We start from the raw sequence: 19,419 nt of genomic DNA on the forward strand, positions 1-19,419 counted from the left end.
TTCTTCATCTCTGTAAGTTTGTTTCAAAAATGTTACCTAAATAGAACCATACAGTATGTAACCTTTTGAGATTAGTTTTTTTCACTCAGCATAATTCCCCTGAGATCCATCCAGGTTGTTGTATCAATAGTTCATTCCTTTATATTGATGAATATTATTCCATGGTACGAATGTACAAGTACGTTTATAGCAACAGTATTCAATTTCCTAAAAAAATACTTTTCCTAACAAAATCTTACACGAAAATCAAATATCTACATAAAAATGAAGCTGCTCAGCCTGACACAGAGTCAGGAAAAACTGGAGCTAGGTCATCTTAACCTTCCCCACCTGCCCAGGGCACCTTCCAGAGCACTAGCTAAAGCATTAGAACCTATAATACAGAAAGGAGAATATATGGGAATGAAACCAAAATAATTTTTGTGCCTACTCAGAGTAACAGCGAAAGTAGGAGTGAAAGTCAGGCTGCTCTAAGGGAATCTATAGGAGTATATCAACTGTCACCTGAACTTTAACCCTAATTAAAATTGCCAGTAGGAAAAAAGGAGGTTGCCTATTTCTGTAATAAGAAAAAGTATTATCCATTAACTGCTTAATGAAACAAATTTTAAAGATGCAAAGACTATCAGTTATTGCCAATAATGCTGCATAAGAAACCACCCAAAACTCAAGAGCTTAACAATAATCACTTATTCTCACACTCATGGATTTATCAGCTGTTTAGGATGACACTACTTTAAATGTTCCATTCTGAGCCAAGTTGGGGAGGGCAGTGACTACTACCCAGGGATATTCTTCTTACAGTGATGACAGGACAAGAGCACCAGTGCAAATAAGCAGAAGCGTTTTAATCCTACCCTCTTACCATACCTGCTAACATCCCATTGCCAAAGCAAGTCACACAGCCAAATCCAAAGTTAAGGGGCGAAGAAATACATTCCACCACCATGAAGATGGGGCAAATATAAAGCTATAATATGTTACTACAGAGAAATTAAGAATTGTGACCAACAATTCAATCTATCACACACAAAAGACTTGCTATCTCCCCAAATATTTCCTCCATCTGAATATGCCTTTGCTTAAGCCTTTGGTCCCTGACAAAAACGAAAATACTGTCAGGGGTAACACTCTACTCCATAACTTTATTTAGCCTTTAGTATCAAAGTATTTCCTATGAAAAGAGAGAAAGGGCAAATGTGACTAGGGAAGGCAAAGAGTAAGAGACTGAGGGAACCACCCCAAACAAACTTTTTGCTATCTTACAAATTTACCTAGCATCAGAGACTATCTAGTCTCACAAAATAAAAGACAAAAGACCACAATGGAACTCTACAATCAAAATACAAATTTTTTAGAGATCCTCTTTGAAGACAGAATTCCACATCCCAGACCATTCAGAGTTATTACCACCCCAGAAATCTGTCTGGTAACATTCCACGGAGACTTGTACAGCACTTTACACTGTCACTCTTGAATCCAGGTGAACACTGATTTATCTCAGCCTTTCTCAAGTAGTCAGCCCCTCGACATTATTCTGATCCAAATGTATAAATACAGGAAAACACAGAAAACACATATTTTGTACTTGTGGAATACCACCGAATAAATTCCTTTCTGATTAGAGAAGAGCTTCTCTGTATAGGTCCTCTGTCCATGTGGTTATTTATAAATAGCATTTGTGCCGTTATATAAGTAAAGGACCCTGGAGGAAGACAACAATTTACTGTGTTAAGCTGAACAGTCTGTGTTACACTACAACATCAAACCTCTGTGGTTAACTAATTAGCATTACTCACCATGGAATTTACCAAAGTTTAGAACTAGATGCAGATTCTATTTCTATAAATAAAATGAAGTCTTGAACATCATGAACAACTCTCCCTATAAATCCCACTTACCATCTCTCCAATGCCATTAAGATCCTTTTGGTTTCTTATTTTATGGATAGACTTGTAAGGAATTAGTTAAAGCCAAACTATACCCAACAAAAATTTCTACTCATTTTTCAAATTATTCACATAAATCAGATAGTACCATCACCTACTTATTTGAGGACCTATGCATTGTGCTATATTTGCATTGCCCTAAAGAAATGTACAGTCTAGTTAGAGAGAACGACAAATACATATAAAAATAGTAATAATAACTCAGGAGCATATAAAAACTACCAAAGTAGGACAGATAGTAACTGCTATAGAAGTTAAATCAGTGTGGACTGGACCTCACCTGAGTTAAACTAGAAAACATTAAATGTACAGATAGAACATGTCAAAGATCAAGAATAGTACACAATAAAAGAGACACTCGCATAAACCGTACCACATGGTAGTTATCTATCTAGAAAGGATTTTGTAATGTCCTGAGATTTTTACTCTCTGACAGTTATTTCCTTCCTAAGAAAATAATGAGCAAAATGGACAGATTTCTTATAGGGCGGGGGGGGGGGAGGGAGATGGAAACCAACCTGGAAATGCTCAACTTCAGAGACTAGCTAATAAGATATTGGTATATCAGGCTATCGATTGCCTAATGCCACAACAATAATGCTGTACAATGACCACAAACCCACAGTGTTATTCAAGTTTATTGCCCATATGGCTGCAGTCAGTTGGGGGATTGGCTCGAAGGTTCTGCTGATCTTAGATAGGCTTACTCACACATCTGAGGGTTAGCTGCCTTCATCTAGAGCAACTGGGGCCATCTGGTCTGTGTGATCTGTATCTCTTCTTCCAACATGCAACCAGGCAAGTTCTCACAGCTATGATAGAGGCCCAAGCCATCTGGAGATGTCTAAGCTCAGAATTTCTACCTCCTTCTAATCATCAAAGCCCAGGGTAAGAGTAAAAGGGCTCTACAAAGTTACATCGGGGGTCAGCAAACTACAGGCCTCAGAGAAAATCTGGCCCACTGCCTTTTTTTTAAGTTTTATTAGAATATAGCCTCTCCCTTTCATTTACATATGGGCTATGGCTCATTCATGCTACAATAGCAGAGTAGTTATGACAGAGACCATATGACCTGCCAAGTCTTAAATGTTTATTATTTGGTTGTAGGCTGTAGGATAAAGGGAATGAAACACAAGAAAAAGTGAAGAATTAGGGCTATTTCTGCAATCTACCAGTGGAGTGTTGGTTTATTATTATATTTAGATTTTTATTTTTTAATTTTATTTTTTTGACAGAAAGAGAGACAGCAAGAGAGGGAACACAAGCAGGGGGAGTGGGAGAGGGAGAAGCAGGCTTCCCGCTGAGCAGGGAGCCTGATGTGGGGCTCGATCCCAGAACCCTGGGATCATGACCCAAGCCGAAGGCAGATGCTTAACGACTGAGCCCCCCAGGTGCCCCTATAAGACTTTTAATGGCTTAGAAAAGACTCATAAAATAATGCTAAGAAGTAAAAGAAGGTTAAAAAAAATTATATAGGCAGTATGATCTCTAATCATGTAGAAGTACGTGTATTACATATAAATAATTAATATACATATATTATTTTCATATATATTTTTAAAGGCAAGCCACAGACTAGGAGATACATATCTGATAAAAAGAACTTGTATCCAAAATATACAAAGAACTCTTAAAACTCAACAATAAGAAAACAAACAACCCAGTTTAAAAATGGGCCAAAGGTCTGAATAGATACTTCATCAAAGAAGATATACAGATGGCAAATAAGCATATAAAAAGATGCTCATGACATCTGTCATCAGGGAACTATAAGTTAAAATAACAATGAGATACCACTACCCACCTATTAGTATAGCTGAAATCCAAAAAACTGACAATGCCAAACGCTGATATGGATGCAGAGAAACAAGAACTCTTATACACTGTTGGTGTGAATGCAGAATAGACAGCCACTATGGAAGACATTTGGCAGCCTCTTCCAAAGCCGAACATACTGTTACCACAAGATCAGCAAACATGTTCCTAGTTATTATCCAAATGATTTGAATACCCATGTTCACACAAAAACCTGCACAAGGAAGTTTACTGCAGCTTTATTCATGATCACCAAGAGCTGGAAGTAACCAAGATGAATGAATAGCTGGATAAACAAAGCATGGGATATTATTCAGCAGTAGAAAGAAACAAGCTAGCAAGCCACAAAAAGAACATTAAAGGCATATTGCTAAGTGAAAGAAGCCAGTATGAAAGGCTACATATTATAGGATTCCAATTATATGACCCTCTGGAAAAGGAAAAACTAATGAGATGGTAAAATGATCAATGGTTGCCAAGGGTTTGGGGTTCAGGATGAATTGGTGAAGTACAGGGCATTTTTAGGACAGTGTTAAAACTATTCGGTTATGATACCATAATGGTGGCTGCAAAACATCAATTTGTCAAAGCCCATAATACTTCATTGTACAAATAATGAACCTTCATGTATGCAAATTAAAAAAAAACATTTAGGTCAGGGGATTGAATTCAGACTGTGACAAGAGATTCTAACTGCATTACAAATATATAAAACAAGGTCACTGAAGGGGATCTGATCACCCTGAAGGTGCTGATCTAAGTAACTCTAGAAATGAGTGCAGTCTGTAAGACTAAGGCAAAAGGAACCGCACATAAGTTGTTTTTCATGGGATACAGGTTAACAATTCTGTATACTAGAATTGAACAATTAAATAAATGGATGGCAGAAGATGAGAACAATGGCCAAAATTAGAACAATTCAAACAAAATAAAGGAGCATTAGATAATCACCCAAAATATAAAATAAATATTCATGAATCCATACTGCTATAAATAAATGACTGAACAAATTAGTACATGGGAGAAAAGAAACAAATCTTCCATAAAGAAAAATTCCAAATAATTTATATAGATATCCCACCCTCAAGGAGCGACAGTATGACTCACTACTTCATAGGTATAGTCTGTGCATAATGACTTCCTTCTAAAGTGTACATTATGGAAAGGGGGAAAAAAAGAGTAACTTTACAGTGGAGAAACCTGACAACTACTACCTCAGGTGATCAGGGCCAACATCAACAGTGATAAATCATGTTGACAGTCCATGCCTTGATATAATGTCATGAAAATAGCACTTTGCCTGTGGTCTTTCTCCCAATAACCTGTAACCTATAACCCCAGTTCCTTGAGAAAAACATCAAATTCCAATAGTGGGGTATCCTACAAAATATTTGACAAGCACTCCTTAAAACTGTGAAGGCTATCAAGAACAAGGGAAGTCAGAAAAACTGCCACTGCCAAGGGGAAACTAAGGAAACATGACAACTAAATTTAACATGGTATCCTGAATGGGATCTTGGCGGGGGGAAACCTACATTAAATAGGAACTAAAGAAATCTAAATAAACTACTAAACTAAAAAGACTTGAGTTAACAATGTAACAACACTGACTCATTAAGTAATAAAAGGAGAAGCTGGGTGTGGCATATATGGAAAGTCTTTGTACCTTCCCAATTTTTCTGAAGATCTAAAACTATAAAAAATAAAGCCTATTAAAAAAAATCCAAAACTTTAACACTGATAATCTTATACTGGAAATAAGGGTAATTTACGCTTTTGTCCTTATAGCTCTCTGTGCCACACAGATTTTCTAGGATAAGCTCTATGCTGCTCTAAAAGTGTAAACTTGTAAACTAGTGTTCAACTTGTTTAAACAGTAAACACTAAAACTGTGAGTATAAATTTTAAAAGCAGACACTATTTATTGAATAATTACAATATGCTATGAATTGTACGCTAAGAATTTCAGCAATTCTCTGTGTAGTGAACAGTATTATTCCTTTTTAAAATGTGAGGAAATAGAACATTAGAAAGGTTAAGTCCTACAGCTAACAGGTGCAGGTAAATTGACCCCAAAATATCTTTTTATTTCTATATAATACAGCTTCCCCAGAATTACTTGTTCAGCACTTCATAAACTAATGCTAGTACATATATTATCTAAATTACTTCACAACAGTGCTATGAAGTGAATGATAAAAAGCCGTATTTATGTGAAACTGTGTCACAACAAAAATGTGTGGCAGGCACCACTGCAGGGCTAACTCCACCAAAAAAGAAAACAAAATCTCCATCAGATAACAATACAAGTTGCCCGGCTACAGAAGAAACACAGTGGCTGCCAAACCCACACCTAATAAGTTTTACGTATTACAGAGAACTTGTTTTACCAGAAGGTATCATGAATCACATACCTTTTCCCTAAGTAATAAAGCAGTTCTTTCAAAATGTGTCAAGTCAGAGAACTAAAACTGAGTATTTTCCGCACACTACTTTGAAGTTCAAAGAGATATTGAGACTGACTTCTTGCCTTCATCCAGGCTTACCACTCCACTGCTCAAGTTATTTCAACATGTGACAGAATTGATAAACAGAATGAATTGCCTCTATCTGTGCTTTTTATGATGCCATTTCATGACTCCTTAACTCACAGGGTGACTCAACTGAGACTCCTCTATTTTTAGGTAAATTGGTCTGTATCATGAAAATAAGCCAAGAGTAGAGTGGGGCCTGAGCAAGGGAAACCCAAAACCTGCCCAAAGAGTTATATTAAAACATCAGTATCCACGAACAAGATCAAATACAAGGACAATAATGTGGAGAACAAAGACAGAAGAAAAAAAATAAATTCCCTTACAACTTAACAGCATTGATAAGTCCTTAAGACAGGCAGAGCGACCTTCCTCTAGGAACTCAAAATGCCTCAATGTTTATACTTTGCTAAGGGCGAAAGGCAATCTTAGCTTGACATTAACCTGACCTCCATAGATCTCCTTTAACATAATTGGAGGGGCGCCTGGGGGGCTCATTCGTTAAGCGTCTGCCTTCAGCTCAGGTCCCGATCCCAGGGCTCTGGTATCGCTCCCTGCTCCGCGGGAAGCCTGCTTCTCCCTCTCCCCCTGCTTGTGTTCCCTCTCTCGCTGTCTCTCTGTCAAATAAATAAATAAAATCTTTAAAAAAAACCAAACATATAATTGGAAACTTCTTTTATCTCTACCCCCACCCCCAAACATCCTCCAAGCATATGGCCCATTGATACACATCTGAAGGGTTTCATGACTAAGGTTTTACTAGACAGTAGTAAATTACACTTTTCCTAGTAACAGCTAGCCCCTCAAGGCCCTGGAAGCCTTGCTTCCAAAATTCCTGAGAGACTTAGGCTATCCCTAACCCCCTCCCAATATATGGTCATTCACTCCTCACAACTCTGGGGCAGCTCTTTCTGCCCACGAGTCCTGTCACCATGCTTTAATAAAACCACCCTGTTTGCACTGAAGATGCCTCAAGAATTCTTTCTTGACCGGTCACTCCTGAACCCCAACATTTCCACATAAGAGCCTATCAAAAGGACATAGAAGCCAGATTGATGGGGTACCCACTGGCTAATTCTGGGACAACGTGAGCATCAAAATTAAAAATTCAGGGGCGCCTGGGTGGCTCAGTCAGTTAAACCTCTGCCTTCAGCTCAGGTCACAATCCCGGAGTCCCAGGATCAAGCCCCGTATCGGGCTCCCTGCTCAGGGGGGAGCCTGTTTTTTTCTTCTCCCTCTGCCCCTCCTCCTGCTTGTGCTCTCTCTCACTCTCTCAAATAAATAATATCTTTAAAAAAAATTGAAAATTCAGGGCGCCTGGGTGGCTCAGTCGTTAAGCGTCTGCCTTTGGCTCAGGTCATGATCCCAGGGTCCTGGGATGGAGCCCCGCATCGGGCTCCCGCCTGCTTCTCCCTCTCCCACTCCCCCTGCTTGTGTTCCCTCTCTCTGTGTCTCTCTCTGTCAAATAAATAAATAAAATCTTTTAAAAAAATAAAATAAAAATTTTAAAAATTTAAAAATTCAACCTATAAGGAAACAAACCCAATTTCCAAGTAAAGACAAAAGATGTGAACAGCCATTCTACCAATAAAGTTATATGAGTAACAAAGCACATGAAAAGATGCTCAACATAATTAACCATTAGGGAGATGCAAATTAAAACTACAAGAAGATTGCAATGACGTGGATGGAACTAGAGGGTATTATGCTAAGCGAAATAAGTCAATCAGAGAAAGACAAGTATCATATGATCTCACTGATATGAGGAATTTAAGAAACAAGACACAGGATCATAGGGGAAGGGAGGAAAAATTGAAACAAGATGAAACCGGAGAGGGAGACAAACCATAAGAGAGTCTTAATCTCAGGAAACAAACTGAGGGTTGCTGGAGTGGTGGGGGGTGGGAGGGATGGGGTGGCTGGTGATGGACATTGGGGAGGGTATGTGCTATGGTGAGCGCTGTGAATTGTTTAAGACTGATGAATCACAGACCTGTACCTCTGAAACAAATAATACATTATATGTTTAAAAGAAAAAAAAAAAGAAGAGAGCAGGAAGGGAAAAATGAAGGGGGGGAAATCTGATGGGGAGATCTCCAAACCATGAGACTATGGACTCTGAGAAACAAGCTGAGGGTTCTAGAGGGGAGGGGGGTGGGGGGATGAGTTAGCCCGGTGGTGGGTATTAAGGAGGGCAAGTGTCGCATGGAGCACTGGGTGTTATACATAAGCAAACAATGAATCATGGAACACTACATCAAAAACTAATGATGTAATGCATGGTGACTAATATAACATAATAAAATTAAAAAAAAAAAAAAAAACTACAAGAAGACACCACCATCCACCTGTTAGGATGGCTTTAAAAAAACCTGGCAACACCAAGTAGTGGTGAGGATGCAGAGTAACTGAAATGTTCACATACTGCCAGTGGAAAAGTAAAATGGCACAAATCACTTCAGAAAAACAGTCTGGCAAACTTTTTATAAAGTTAAATATACATTTACAATAGGATCCAACAATCCCATCCCTACTTTTTTACCTAAGTAGAATGAAAACTTGTATAGAAATATTCACAGCAGCTTTACTCCTAATCATCAAAACCTAGAAATTCAAATGTCAACAGGGGAATGGATAACTGTGGAACTCCGTATTACTCAAAATAAAAAGAAACAAACTCTTGATATATACAACACCTTGGATGAATCTCAAGTGCACCATGTTGTGAAAACAGCTCAAAGGCCACATACTATATGATTTTATTCACATATTTTGGAAAAAACAAACCATGAGGTCAGAGAACATCTCAGAAGTTGCAGGGTGGGTGGTGGGTGGTTAAGGATGAGGAAATGGCTTGAAAACAAAGGGGTAGCAAAGGGAATTTGGGGGGGATTAGGGGAATGATAAAACTGTTCTGTTTTGATTATGGTGGTAACTGCATGAATCTACATGTGTTGAAAGTTATGGAACTGTAAATTACAAGACTGAATTTCATTGTAAGTTAAAAATAAATTTAAAAAGAAAAATCAAGCAAAAATAATGATTATAAAGGAATAAATCCTCTAATTCCTTAAAACAGAAAACCAACTAATAACCAAGGAAGCTTAGGGACATGTGGACTAATCAACAGCACAAATCATACAAATGCACTGAGAATCTGGTATTACTTCTGGGAATTTGGTATCACTTCTAGTCCTGCTAAAAGGGTTTACCCTAAATCTAATCATGAGAAAAATATCAAAGAAGCCCAAATTGATGTCATTCTACAAAATAACTGGCCTGGACTCTTCAAAAATGCCAATTACATAAGATGTAAAAACTCAGGAACTGGTCCAGATGAAAGAAGTCGGGTGGCTCAGATGGTTGAGTGTCTGCCTTCGGCTCGGGTCGTGATCCCAGAGTCCTGGGATCGAGTCCCACATCAGGCTCCCTGCTCCTTGGGAGCCTGCTTCTCCCTCTGCCTCTCTCTCTCCCCCCATTTCTCATGAATAAATAAATAAAATCTTTAAAAAGAAAAGAAAAGAAAAGAAATATGAGAACCCAGTGCAACACACAATCCTAGATTTATTTTTTCTATAAAAGACTTTGTAGTTGGGACAAACTGACAAAATTCCAATATGGACCACTGATTAAATATCAGTACTATGCTAATGTTAATTTTTGATTTTGATCATTGCACTATGGTTATATAAGAAAATTCCTTGTTCTGGGGCGCCTGGGTGGCTCAGTCGTTAAGCGTCTGCCTTCAGCTCGGGTCATGATCCCAGGGTCCTGGGATCAAGCCCCACATCGGGCTCCCCACTCTGCGGGAAGCCTGCTTCTCCCTCTCCTGCTTCCCCTGCTTGTGTTCCCTCTCTCACTGTGTCTCTGTCAAATGAATGAATAAAATCTTTAAAAAAAAAAAAGAAAATTCCTTGTTCTTGGGCGGAGGGGGGAGACACTGAAATATTTGGGGGGTTACTTTAAATGGTTCAGGAAAAATTAATTACAAAGAAAGCAAATGAAGTGAGCATTTGCATTTGGCAAATCTGAGTGAAGGGTATCCAGGAATTCTTTGTAATATTCTTATAACTTAGTCTGAAATTATATCAAAATTAAGTTATTATTTTTTAAGATTGTATTTATTTATTTCAGAGAGAGAGAGAGAGAATGAGCAGAGGAGAAGGGCAGAGAAGCAGGCTCCCGGCTGAGCAGGGAGCCCGACGTGGGGCTCAATCCCAGGACCCTGGGATCATGACCTGAGCTGAAGGCAGATGCTTAACCAACTGAGCCACCCAGGTGCCCCTCAAAATTTAATTAAGAAAAAGTAACATCCTTGGGCTAAAAATAACAGATCAAGTAATCTAAAGGACAGAATCAATATAAACACATTTTACTAAAATAGTCCAGGGAAAACTTGGCCCTTTCTCAGTATTGAGTACAGAGGAGTAGTGTCTAGTCTTGGCACTCAGCCTGGAGTTCTAGATTCTACTGTGGCAAGGATTAGCTTGATGCTGTTAAATATCTGAATTATACAAGTAACTCTCTCCCTCAACTGTTTGCTTGCTCATAAAATGACTTTCAACTACAAAACAACACCTTCAAGTGAAGATCTGACTACAAAAGAAGCTAACTGATCATACTGGCTTAGAAATCACTCCTATATTATAAACCAGCTTTTTGAAAATTTGATTAATACCAGCCTTCCCAAAATGTATCAACTCTGGGACAATAACAAGAGTACTTGGGAACCCATAGCCTGGGAACTTTAGAGTAACTATACTCTAAAATGGTAGGTTTATCAAGGCTGTGTAACTCTGAGAACTTGGCTTATTAGTTTTTCTATTACCTACATTCCTTCACCTTGTCACAGCCTTCTTTCAACCAACAGGTTTCATTACTCATAAAGACAACATCAAAAAGAGTAAGACTAAATTAGTGGGAAATTATATTTCTCAGTGAGAAAATCATATGACAAGTACTTAAATAATTCCACCTAGGAATAGTACATAAGATACTCTGTCACTTAAATATAACACTAATACAATCACTTCAAGGACACACAAAAAAAGGGGAGAATGTTTTTATTTTCATGCTTTTTCAAGTCTTGACATAGAAGAGGTAAACACAAATCACAAATGAAAATTTTAACTAAATATGCAGACCGAACAGCAACGACTATATAAAGTTCAAACCTTTATCCATAACTTCAGAATTGGGGAGTCTAATCTTAAAAAAAGGAAATGCTCCATTCATCGCTTACTCAATTTCCTTATGTGGTGGTATACCTAGAGTTTATGAATTAGCTTTTAGTTCTGGCATACTTATTAAGTCTAATCTTGCTTATGGAAATAGGATCTTAAGATTTCATTCTCAAAACACTTTAAAAAACTGAAGCCAATGCTTTTCATTCAAGGATGTGGAAGGCATTCCTTTTTCAAGTCTGACTCATGGTTTTATAAAGCATAAAGATCATTTTTATTATTTCGTCACCTATGTGCTGGATCTTAATATTCTTTTTGATGGTGATACATTCAATGACAGAAACTTATATAAAGAAAATTCCTTCTCAATTTGTAAACCAAAATTTCAAAAGCAAAAATACTTGGAAGTGATAGGAAGACATTTTTATGATACAAGCAAGCTACTGGTCTAAGCTGCTGGCATGAGCAAATATAACAAAAGTACAAATTGTTATTTAACCCTTAAATAATCTATGTTTGCTACAAATCCAAATACTTTAAATATATTTTCTTCTGCAATAAAAAAACCCCAATTTAAGCTTTTGAAGATGTTAATATTATGAATAAAATAGATTAACTTCCCCCTGAATGTCCAGTAACAAACTGAACCCCGACTTACCTATCCCAATGACATAAAAATGATCTAAAGTGGATCAAAGTGCATTAACAAGTTCATATAAAAATGATTCTTCATATGCTCTTTTACTAAAGCCATCAATGCAAAAAGAATGTAAAAGCTTGTTTTATACTTGAAGATTTAGGTAATCTCCAAGGCATCACAACTTTTGAGATTTCAAATCCGATGCTACAGTATGCGAAAATACTAGGGTATCCTAAAAAGGCAAACTTAAAAAATTCCACACATAAAATGGCCTAAATATCATTAATAATTACATTCTCCATAATCTTTTATCCAAAAACTTCAAAGCTATCAATCTCGTTCAGTGCTTTGAGTGAGCAATCAAAACAGTCCTATTTATTGAAGTTTAAAACTAAATTTCTCCTTTCTCAATATGGAAGCATAGGCGGAATAGACAATGAAAGTTATTTCATCCAACATCCTGAGTCTACAGACATGGAAATCATCTACAACACAATCTCACTGTGTCATCATCGATTCAGCTTCTTCACCAGTAGCATCTTGGGAAATGTGCAGGTCTTCAAGCATCTCAGCCAGACTAATTCGAGGGGCTCCTTCATCATCTGTGTCACTTTCCACAGGAACGGTTGAATCTAAAAAAAAAAATACAAGGAGGATTTCAAATAAATACAAATGTGGAAATATGCAAAATGCCTCCCCCACCATCATTACTGTTATTTACCCATATTGTATCTGCAGTTCTTGTATCCTATCTGGAGCAGGCATTTATAGTCACTAAATGAATGAACTACATAAATGTATGAATAAATATCCATTAGTATAAGAATCAGGAACTTGAGGGATTATAGCAGGATACAAATAATATCAAATGTGGTAAAACAACATTTTAATAAGTCTTACTGTTCTGCAAGTATTTTTATTTTTTGTAAATGTTTAGTCAAGTTTTAAAAACAAACAGAAGTCATTAATGGAAAGAAAGTTTAAGATATCAAAATACTTATACTGGGGTAATATATCTATACAAAAGCAAAAGATACAACTTAAACACTCCTAAAACACTAACCTCTATAAATGTTTACATTTTTTCTAATTGCCTCATCTTCTTCAAGATCTTCAAGGAAATCTTGGTATTGCCTACAGAAGGATAAAGAAACATTTAACTATTTCATCTTTACCAACAAAATAGAAGTTATGTTTTCTTCATTTTCAGCACTATAAGATAAATGTGTTCCAAGTATTAAAATCTTTAAAAATAATATCTGAAGGTCAAATACGGATGTTATTTAAATACTAACAAGTTAAAAAAAATCTTTTCTTTCAAAATTACATGATTAAAAAAATACATACTTGAATATAAGGTAATATTAAATATAAGACAAGAAAACATTCTCCACTTTACCATCCCCCCCCCAAAGTCTTGTGGCCAAGTTAAAATACATACAATTTTAAGACTATAGTTGAAATAAATATGTACATACAATATCTAATTAACTTCACAATATATATTTGTAAATACTTATTTTAAATTACCTTATGAGATTGTATTTTGGAAGTATTACTATTTCCCACTCACATTTCATGACACAATTTTACTTAAACTCTTCATTTTTTTTAGATATCAGTGTCTTCACCATCATTAAGGCCACTTCTGAATTGTACAATATACTTTTCTAGAACACAACATCTTCGTTTCTCCTTAAGTTGTTTGAAAAATAGCATATTTGATATCAATGGGCTTTTCTTTTTGTCCCAAGTCACAAGTACTCACTTGTTATTTGTGATATCCACAAAGTACTTATTTTAGCTTTTCAAATGCACTGTTTACAATAATGCTGCAATTCTCAGGCCAAAACCCATGAAATAATAATATTAATATATATATTACATATATATACATATATATCATTATATTCTCTTATACTGATTTAATTGACACAACAGCCTCTTACACTGATTCAGTTAACACAATAAGAATACAAAACTAATACTGAATGCAACAATCATGTGATAACTATATATAAAAACAATACAGATTTATTATAAGGATTTCCTTTGAGACAATACATAAGGTTTAAAGTAGGACCTTTCATCATCTGTATCCATGTTTTCTCTATCTCTTGCAAGCTCTTTCAGTTTCCAATTTCTACGACGCTGACGTTTGGTACGGTCATAATTCTTCTTGATTAATACCTAAAAGTAACAGCAATATTTGCAAAGTTAAAAAAAAAAATGGGAATGAAGAGGCCTCAAAGTCCAACAAAGTTAAAAAATGAAAGACTATGAGAAAGCCAGAAAGTCACCAGACTGATGACAGTGGTTCCATCTTAGGAGACAAAAGTAGGGATCAAGAGGTAGTGTCAAGAAAACTTGCAATATTTTTCTACATGTACTTAGTATTTTACAAAAATGCATTCTGCCATTATTTTCATAACTGTTAAAATTTAATAATTGAAATTTTCCAGTGATTCAAAATTAAATTGCTTTTTTATACCAAAAACTTCACATTTCTAGTGTCTTTTTAAGATTTTATTTATTTGAGTGAGCGAGAGAGTGCGAGCAAGCGAGCTCTAGTGGGGGGGAGTGGCAGAGGGGGAGGGAGTAACAGACTTCCCACTGAGTGCACAGCCTGATGCGGGGTTCAATCCTAGGGACCCCAAGATCATGACCTGAGCCAAAGGCAGCCGCTTAACTGAATGAGCCACCCAGGCGCCCCTCTGTTATCTTTCTTTCTTTCTTTAGACACAGTGAGAGAGGGAACACAAGCAGGGAGAGTGGGACAGGGAGAAGCAGGCTTCCCACTGAGCAGGGAGCCCGATGCGGGGCTCAATCCCAAGACCCTGGGATCATGACCTGAGCAGAAGGCAGATGCTTAACGACTGAGCCACCCAGGCACCCCTGGTGTCTTTCTTTATAGCAAAGTTCAGTTCTCAGCTACCATTCACATAATCATCCTGAAATATTACCACAGGCAGACATTTTCCCTCCCTTTTATGACTACTAAGAAGCAGTTGTAGAACTATATTTATCTTTTACAAAATGTATGTCCTGGGACAGTTTAAAAAATTGTGTAATAAAAATAATTTTACACAATACAAAATCTTGTATGAGACTGTCTTGATAGCCTCTTAGGACTCTGTTAGGCTTTTATCTAAACTGTGCTTCTATTTCCTAATTTACTAATTAATAAAAGCACAACCGGGTGGTGAGAGGGGGAGTCCTTCTTATTCCATGACTTCATTTTTGCTCACATCTAAAGAGATTAGTGAAGATTAAGCAGGCAGGAATTAGGGTCTCTCACATTCACTCTTGTTTATGATTCTAATAAACTCATGTTAGAATTTAACAGGCTTACAGGCTTTTTTCAGAAGAAACATTCTTTCTCTAAAACTCAACATTGTAAAGATTATTTTCAACTGCAATTACATGCAAACCTGAAAAATCTGAATAATGGTTTTAATTCTAAACACTTTAACTGAACAATATATGAAATAAGCTGAGCCAAGAAGAATGAACCTAAATTAAGTTCTAATGGTCATCATTTTTAGCTGCAAATTTATTTTTGCTCTACAGATGGTATCAAGCATTTTGACAGAGAATGGAAATTCAATTATAAGAGCAACGAAAAACTCAATAAATCTTGGATTTTCCCCACAAAGACACATGATTAAATATGAAGACTTTTGCCATTATACCTTAGCTGCAATCTTTTTTTTTACTTTTTTTTTAAGATTTTATTTATCATTTGAGACACAGAGATACAAAAAGAGAGAGAAAGAGCATGAGCAGGCAGAGGGAGAGGGAGAAGCAGGCTCCCTGCTGAGCCAGGAGCCCGATGTGGACCTGAGCAGAAGGCAGATGCTTAACCATCTGAGCCACCCAGGAGCCCCGCTTAGCTGTAATTTCAAAAGAACCTCTAAATTGATTTGTTATTTTCATAAATGTGAACTCAACGCATCTTACCCATAAGTGTTATTATATCAATCCTCTTTAACACAGGAAAAAAGGAAAAAATCTAAAGCCTTACCACATCTGGGACTCTATCAGAGTTCATTTTGTTGACATACTCATCATTTAAGTTACAGTTGGCCAAATCAAACCTGAAATAAAAATAATTAAACACTTAACAACAAAAACATTTATTCTTTCCACATTCCTTCGTATTTAATGGATGTTCACCCGAAAGTTCTAGAATTAACATTTAATATGCTTTCCCATATTAAAAGTTCTGCAGTTTACTATACAATGAACATGCCTCTACAGATCAGGGTAAAGATAACAACACATTCTGATCTCTAGGTTTCACATATTACCCATCACTGTCCATCTTACTATGTACTTGTAAAAGAGTCAAAACAGACATATATCAGTATAACATTAGAATTCAGTTAGATGGTTCCATTTAATTAAAAAATAAAACAAACAAACAAAAAACCCTCATTCTCTAGTAAAAAAAAAAACAAAACCCACAAGAGCAAAAGTAATGCCTACAGCATGCTGGTAAGCTCCATATTAGAATAGACTGTCCTATGCCTGTGAAGGATTCTTACATATATGGCTTCCATATTTTGAAAGTGAAATATTTGAGCAATAGCATATTCATAATAAAAAACTATCCACTCCCCAAAAAAGCTACAAATATGATCTAACCATACAACTTCAGGGTTCAGTTACTCAAAATCTTGGATTAAATGATTCTTTAAGATGATGGCCAAAATGGAGTCCCTACGGGCTTCTGTCCAATCTAGTTTAATTTAGCTATCAATAAAGTGAACTGCAAAGCTCCTAAAACTCTTAAATTCTTTTTGGAAACACATCTTTGATAGTATTTTAGATAGCTTTGCTGGCTCCCAAAGAAAATTTGCAATGCTAATTGCCAGTTTAAAATACTGTAAAATAATACAAACCCCAACACCAGGTCTCCAGGATTTAGAAGATGTCCCAAATGAGTACGACAAAAATACTGTTTATCTGTATTCATTTCAGAAGTTTTCTGTACCCAGACTTCCCCGAGGGTATGCTTGACAGGAAAGAAAATGCACTCTTCAATAATCCAAGCATAACTCAAAATGCATCTCATAGAAACTAATACAATGTTGATTTTGGTTTTCTAATTTTCATTTTAAAGACAGCAATTGTTTTATTTTTCAGATCTCTGAAACACTGTCAAAATTAACAAATTACTGTACTGAGTAAAGAGAAAGACTCAATAAGGAATATATAAAATAAATACTTTATTAAGATTTTATTTGAGACTTTATAAAACATTAACAGTATCACCTAAATACAGACATATATAGAGTTTTCAAAACAAATGTTTTCACAGGGAGATACGTAATACAGACCAAGCAAAAAGAATAAATGAAAAATCTTCACCCCAGAAAATATCCTAACAAACCCCTGTTTTACACACAGTGTTCAAAAAACCAAGGTTCAGACAAAGCAATCTAGCAATCCCAGTGGCACCACCACCACCACCACCACCACTACCACTACTACTACTACTACTACTACTACTAGAGAACCCAAATCTTCATGAGATCAGTATTTTGGATGTGGGCTATTTGAAGTATAATCCTTTTTGTCCTGTTGCAGAAACAACATCCCAACTTTGATTTTTTTTTTTTTAAGTGGGCTCCATGGAGCCCAACGCAGGGCTTGAACTCATGACCTGAGATCAAAACCCGAGTTGAGATCAAGAGTTGGACGCTTAACCAACTGAGCCACCCAGGTACCCCCCAAGTTTGAAATTTTAAACTGGAAATTTTAAACTGGAAAACCATTAAAGTCCCTTTCAAACACAGGATTTTATAAGCAATCGTGACTGACATTTCAAATTTCCAGGCTGAATTAAATATAGCACTTGCCAATACTTTTTACTAACAAAAAGAGATGTAAATGGGATCAAGAGCAAAATACTAAGAGTTATAGACTGGGGAATTAAGGAATCGCAAAGAGATAGAGGGAGAAACTGAAATAAATGATAGTTCCCAGATTTAGGAAAGAATGGAAAAAAAATAGTGAATTACCAGTTTCTTCAAAATTAAACATACCTCACCAAATGATACCACAAACATGCTCCTTGGTATTTACTTGCCAAAGGAGTTGAAAGCTTATATCTCTACAAAAACTGCAAACACAAGGATGTTTATAGCAACTTTATTCATAATTGCCAAAACTTGGAAGCAACCAAGATGTCCTTCACTAGGTAAATGGGCAAATTGTGGTAAATCCACACAGTGAAATGTTATTTGGCACTTATAGATTATATGATTCTAACTATATACAATTCTGCAAAACAATAGACAGTAAAAAGATCAGTGATTGACGGGGTTAAGAGAGAGGAAGGAATGAACAGGCAGAGCACAGGGGATTTTTAGAGCAGTGAAAATACCCTGTATGATACTATAATGAAAGACACGTCCTTATACATTTGACCAAACTCAAAGAATGTACAACACTAAGAGTGAAACATAATGTAAACTGTGGACTTTGGGTCATTATCAGGTATCCATGTAGATTCATCAATTTTAACAAATGTACCACTCTGATGGGTGGGTACTGATAATGGAGGAAGCTATGGTATGTGTGGAGGCAGGAGGTATATGGGAAATCTCTTACCTCCTCTTAATTTTGCTATTAACCTAAAACTGTTCTAAAAAAGTACAAGTTGTTAAAAAAAAATTTTTTTTAAGGCATGGGAGTTCCCACTGATTAAATCTGGGACAATATGAATGACCCAAAGGAAAGAAGGAAGACAGGTAAGCTAATAACAAAGGGAAAAAAAATCATAACATTACAATGAAGAGATCTGGCTATCAGTGAAATAGCCAACCATTACTATCACTTAACATATCATAAAAAGCACAGAGTGTCAATTCTGAAATGTTCTGGCCAAACATAACCTAAGTTTAAGCAAGTCTTTTAGATCCACTTTTCATTTAAAAGAAATACAAGAAATTAAGAAGATAAATAACATCATGAGAATACAATTAGAGACCTATAAGATTAGTGCCCTAATTGCCTTAGGAAGTTGGTATCATAAAGGAAAAAAAAAAGTGAAGGGGGCCATTATTAAGTAAAAGATTTAAGAGGTATAACATTCACATTCAATATATGGTCCCCAACTGGATACTAGTTTGAACAATCCATAAAAGGCATTTTGGGACAAACGAGGAAATCTGAATATAAACTAAGTTTATACGAACGATAATACTTTGATTATGTAGAAATTCCTATGTTTTAGAGACGCATACTGAAGTATTCAGTAATTAGTGATAATATAACAAATACTTAAATTCAAA

The 19,419-nt window shown here is 36.2% G+C and overlaps 1 protein-coding gene across 2 annotated transcripts in view; it reads right to left on the minus strand.

Moving 5' to 3' along the window:
* Positions 1 to 11,341: 11,341 nt before the first annotated feature.
* The window catches only part of NMD3 (NMD3 ribosome export adaptor), a 39,782-nt gene continuing 31,704 nt past the window's right edge, over positions 11,342 to 19,419 (minus strand). For both annotated transcript variants that reach the window (XM_028103100.2, XM_088025592.1), the window contains exons 12-16: positions 17,023 to 17,135; positions 16,143 to 16,215; positions 14,202 to 14,308; positions 13,182 to 13,252; positions 11,342 to 12,750 (exon numbers count right to left, since the gene is read on the minus strand). In XM_028103100.2, coding sequence (XP_027958901.1) covers positions 12,617 to 12,750; positions 13,182 to 13,252; positions 14,202 to 14,308; positions 16,143 to 16,215; positions 17,023 to 17,135 — 498 coding nt within the window. In that variant the 3' untranslated portion in view covers positions 11,342 to 12,616. The remainder of the gene's footprint in view (positions 12,751 to 13,181; positions 13,253 to 14,201; positions 14,309 to 16,142; positions 16,216 to 17,022; positions 17,136 to 19,419) is intronic.

This window comes from Eumetopias jubatus, unplaced genomic scaffold (assembly GCF_037043125.1).
Source record: "Eumetopias jubatus isolate StellerSeaLion01/CBP00866 unplaced genomic scaffold, mEumJub1_p1.0 scaffold_1, whole genome shotgun sequence".
NCBI classification, from domain to species: Eukaryota; Metazoa; Chordata; class Mammalia; order Carnivora; family Otariidae; genus Eumetopias; species Eumetopias jubatus.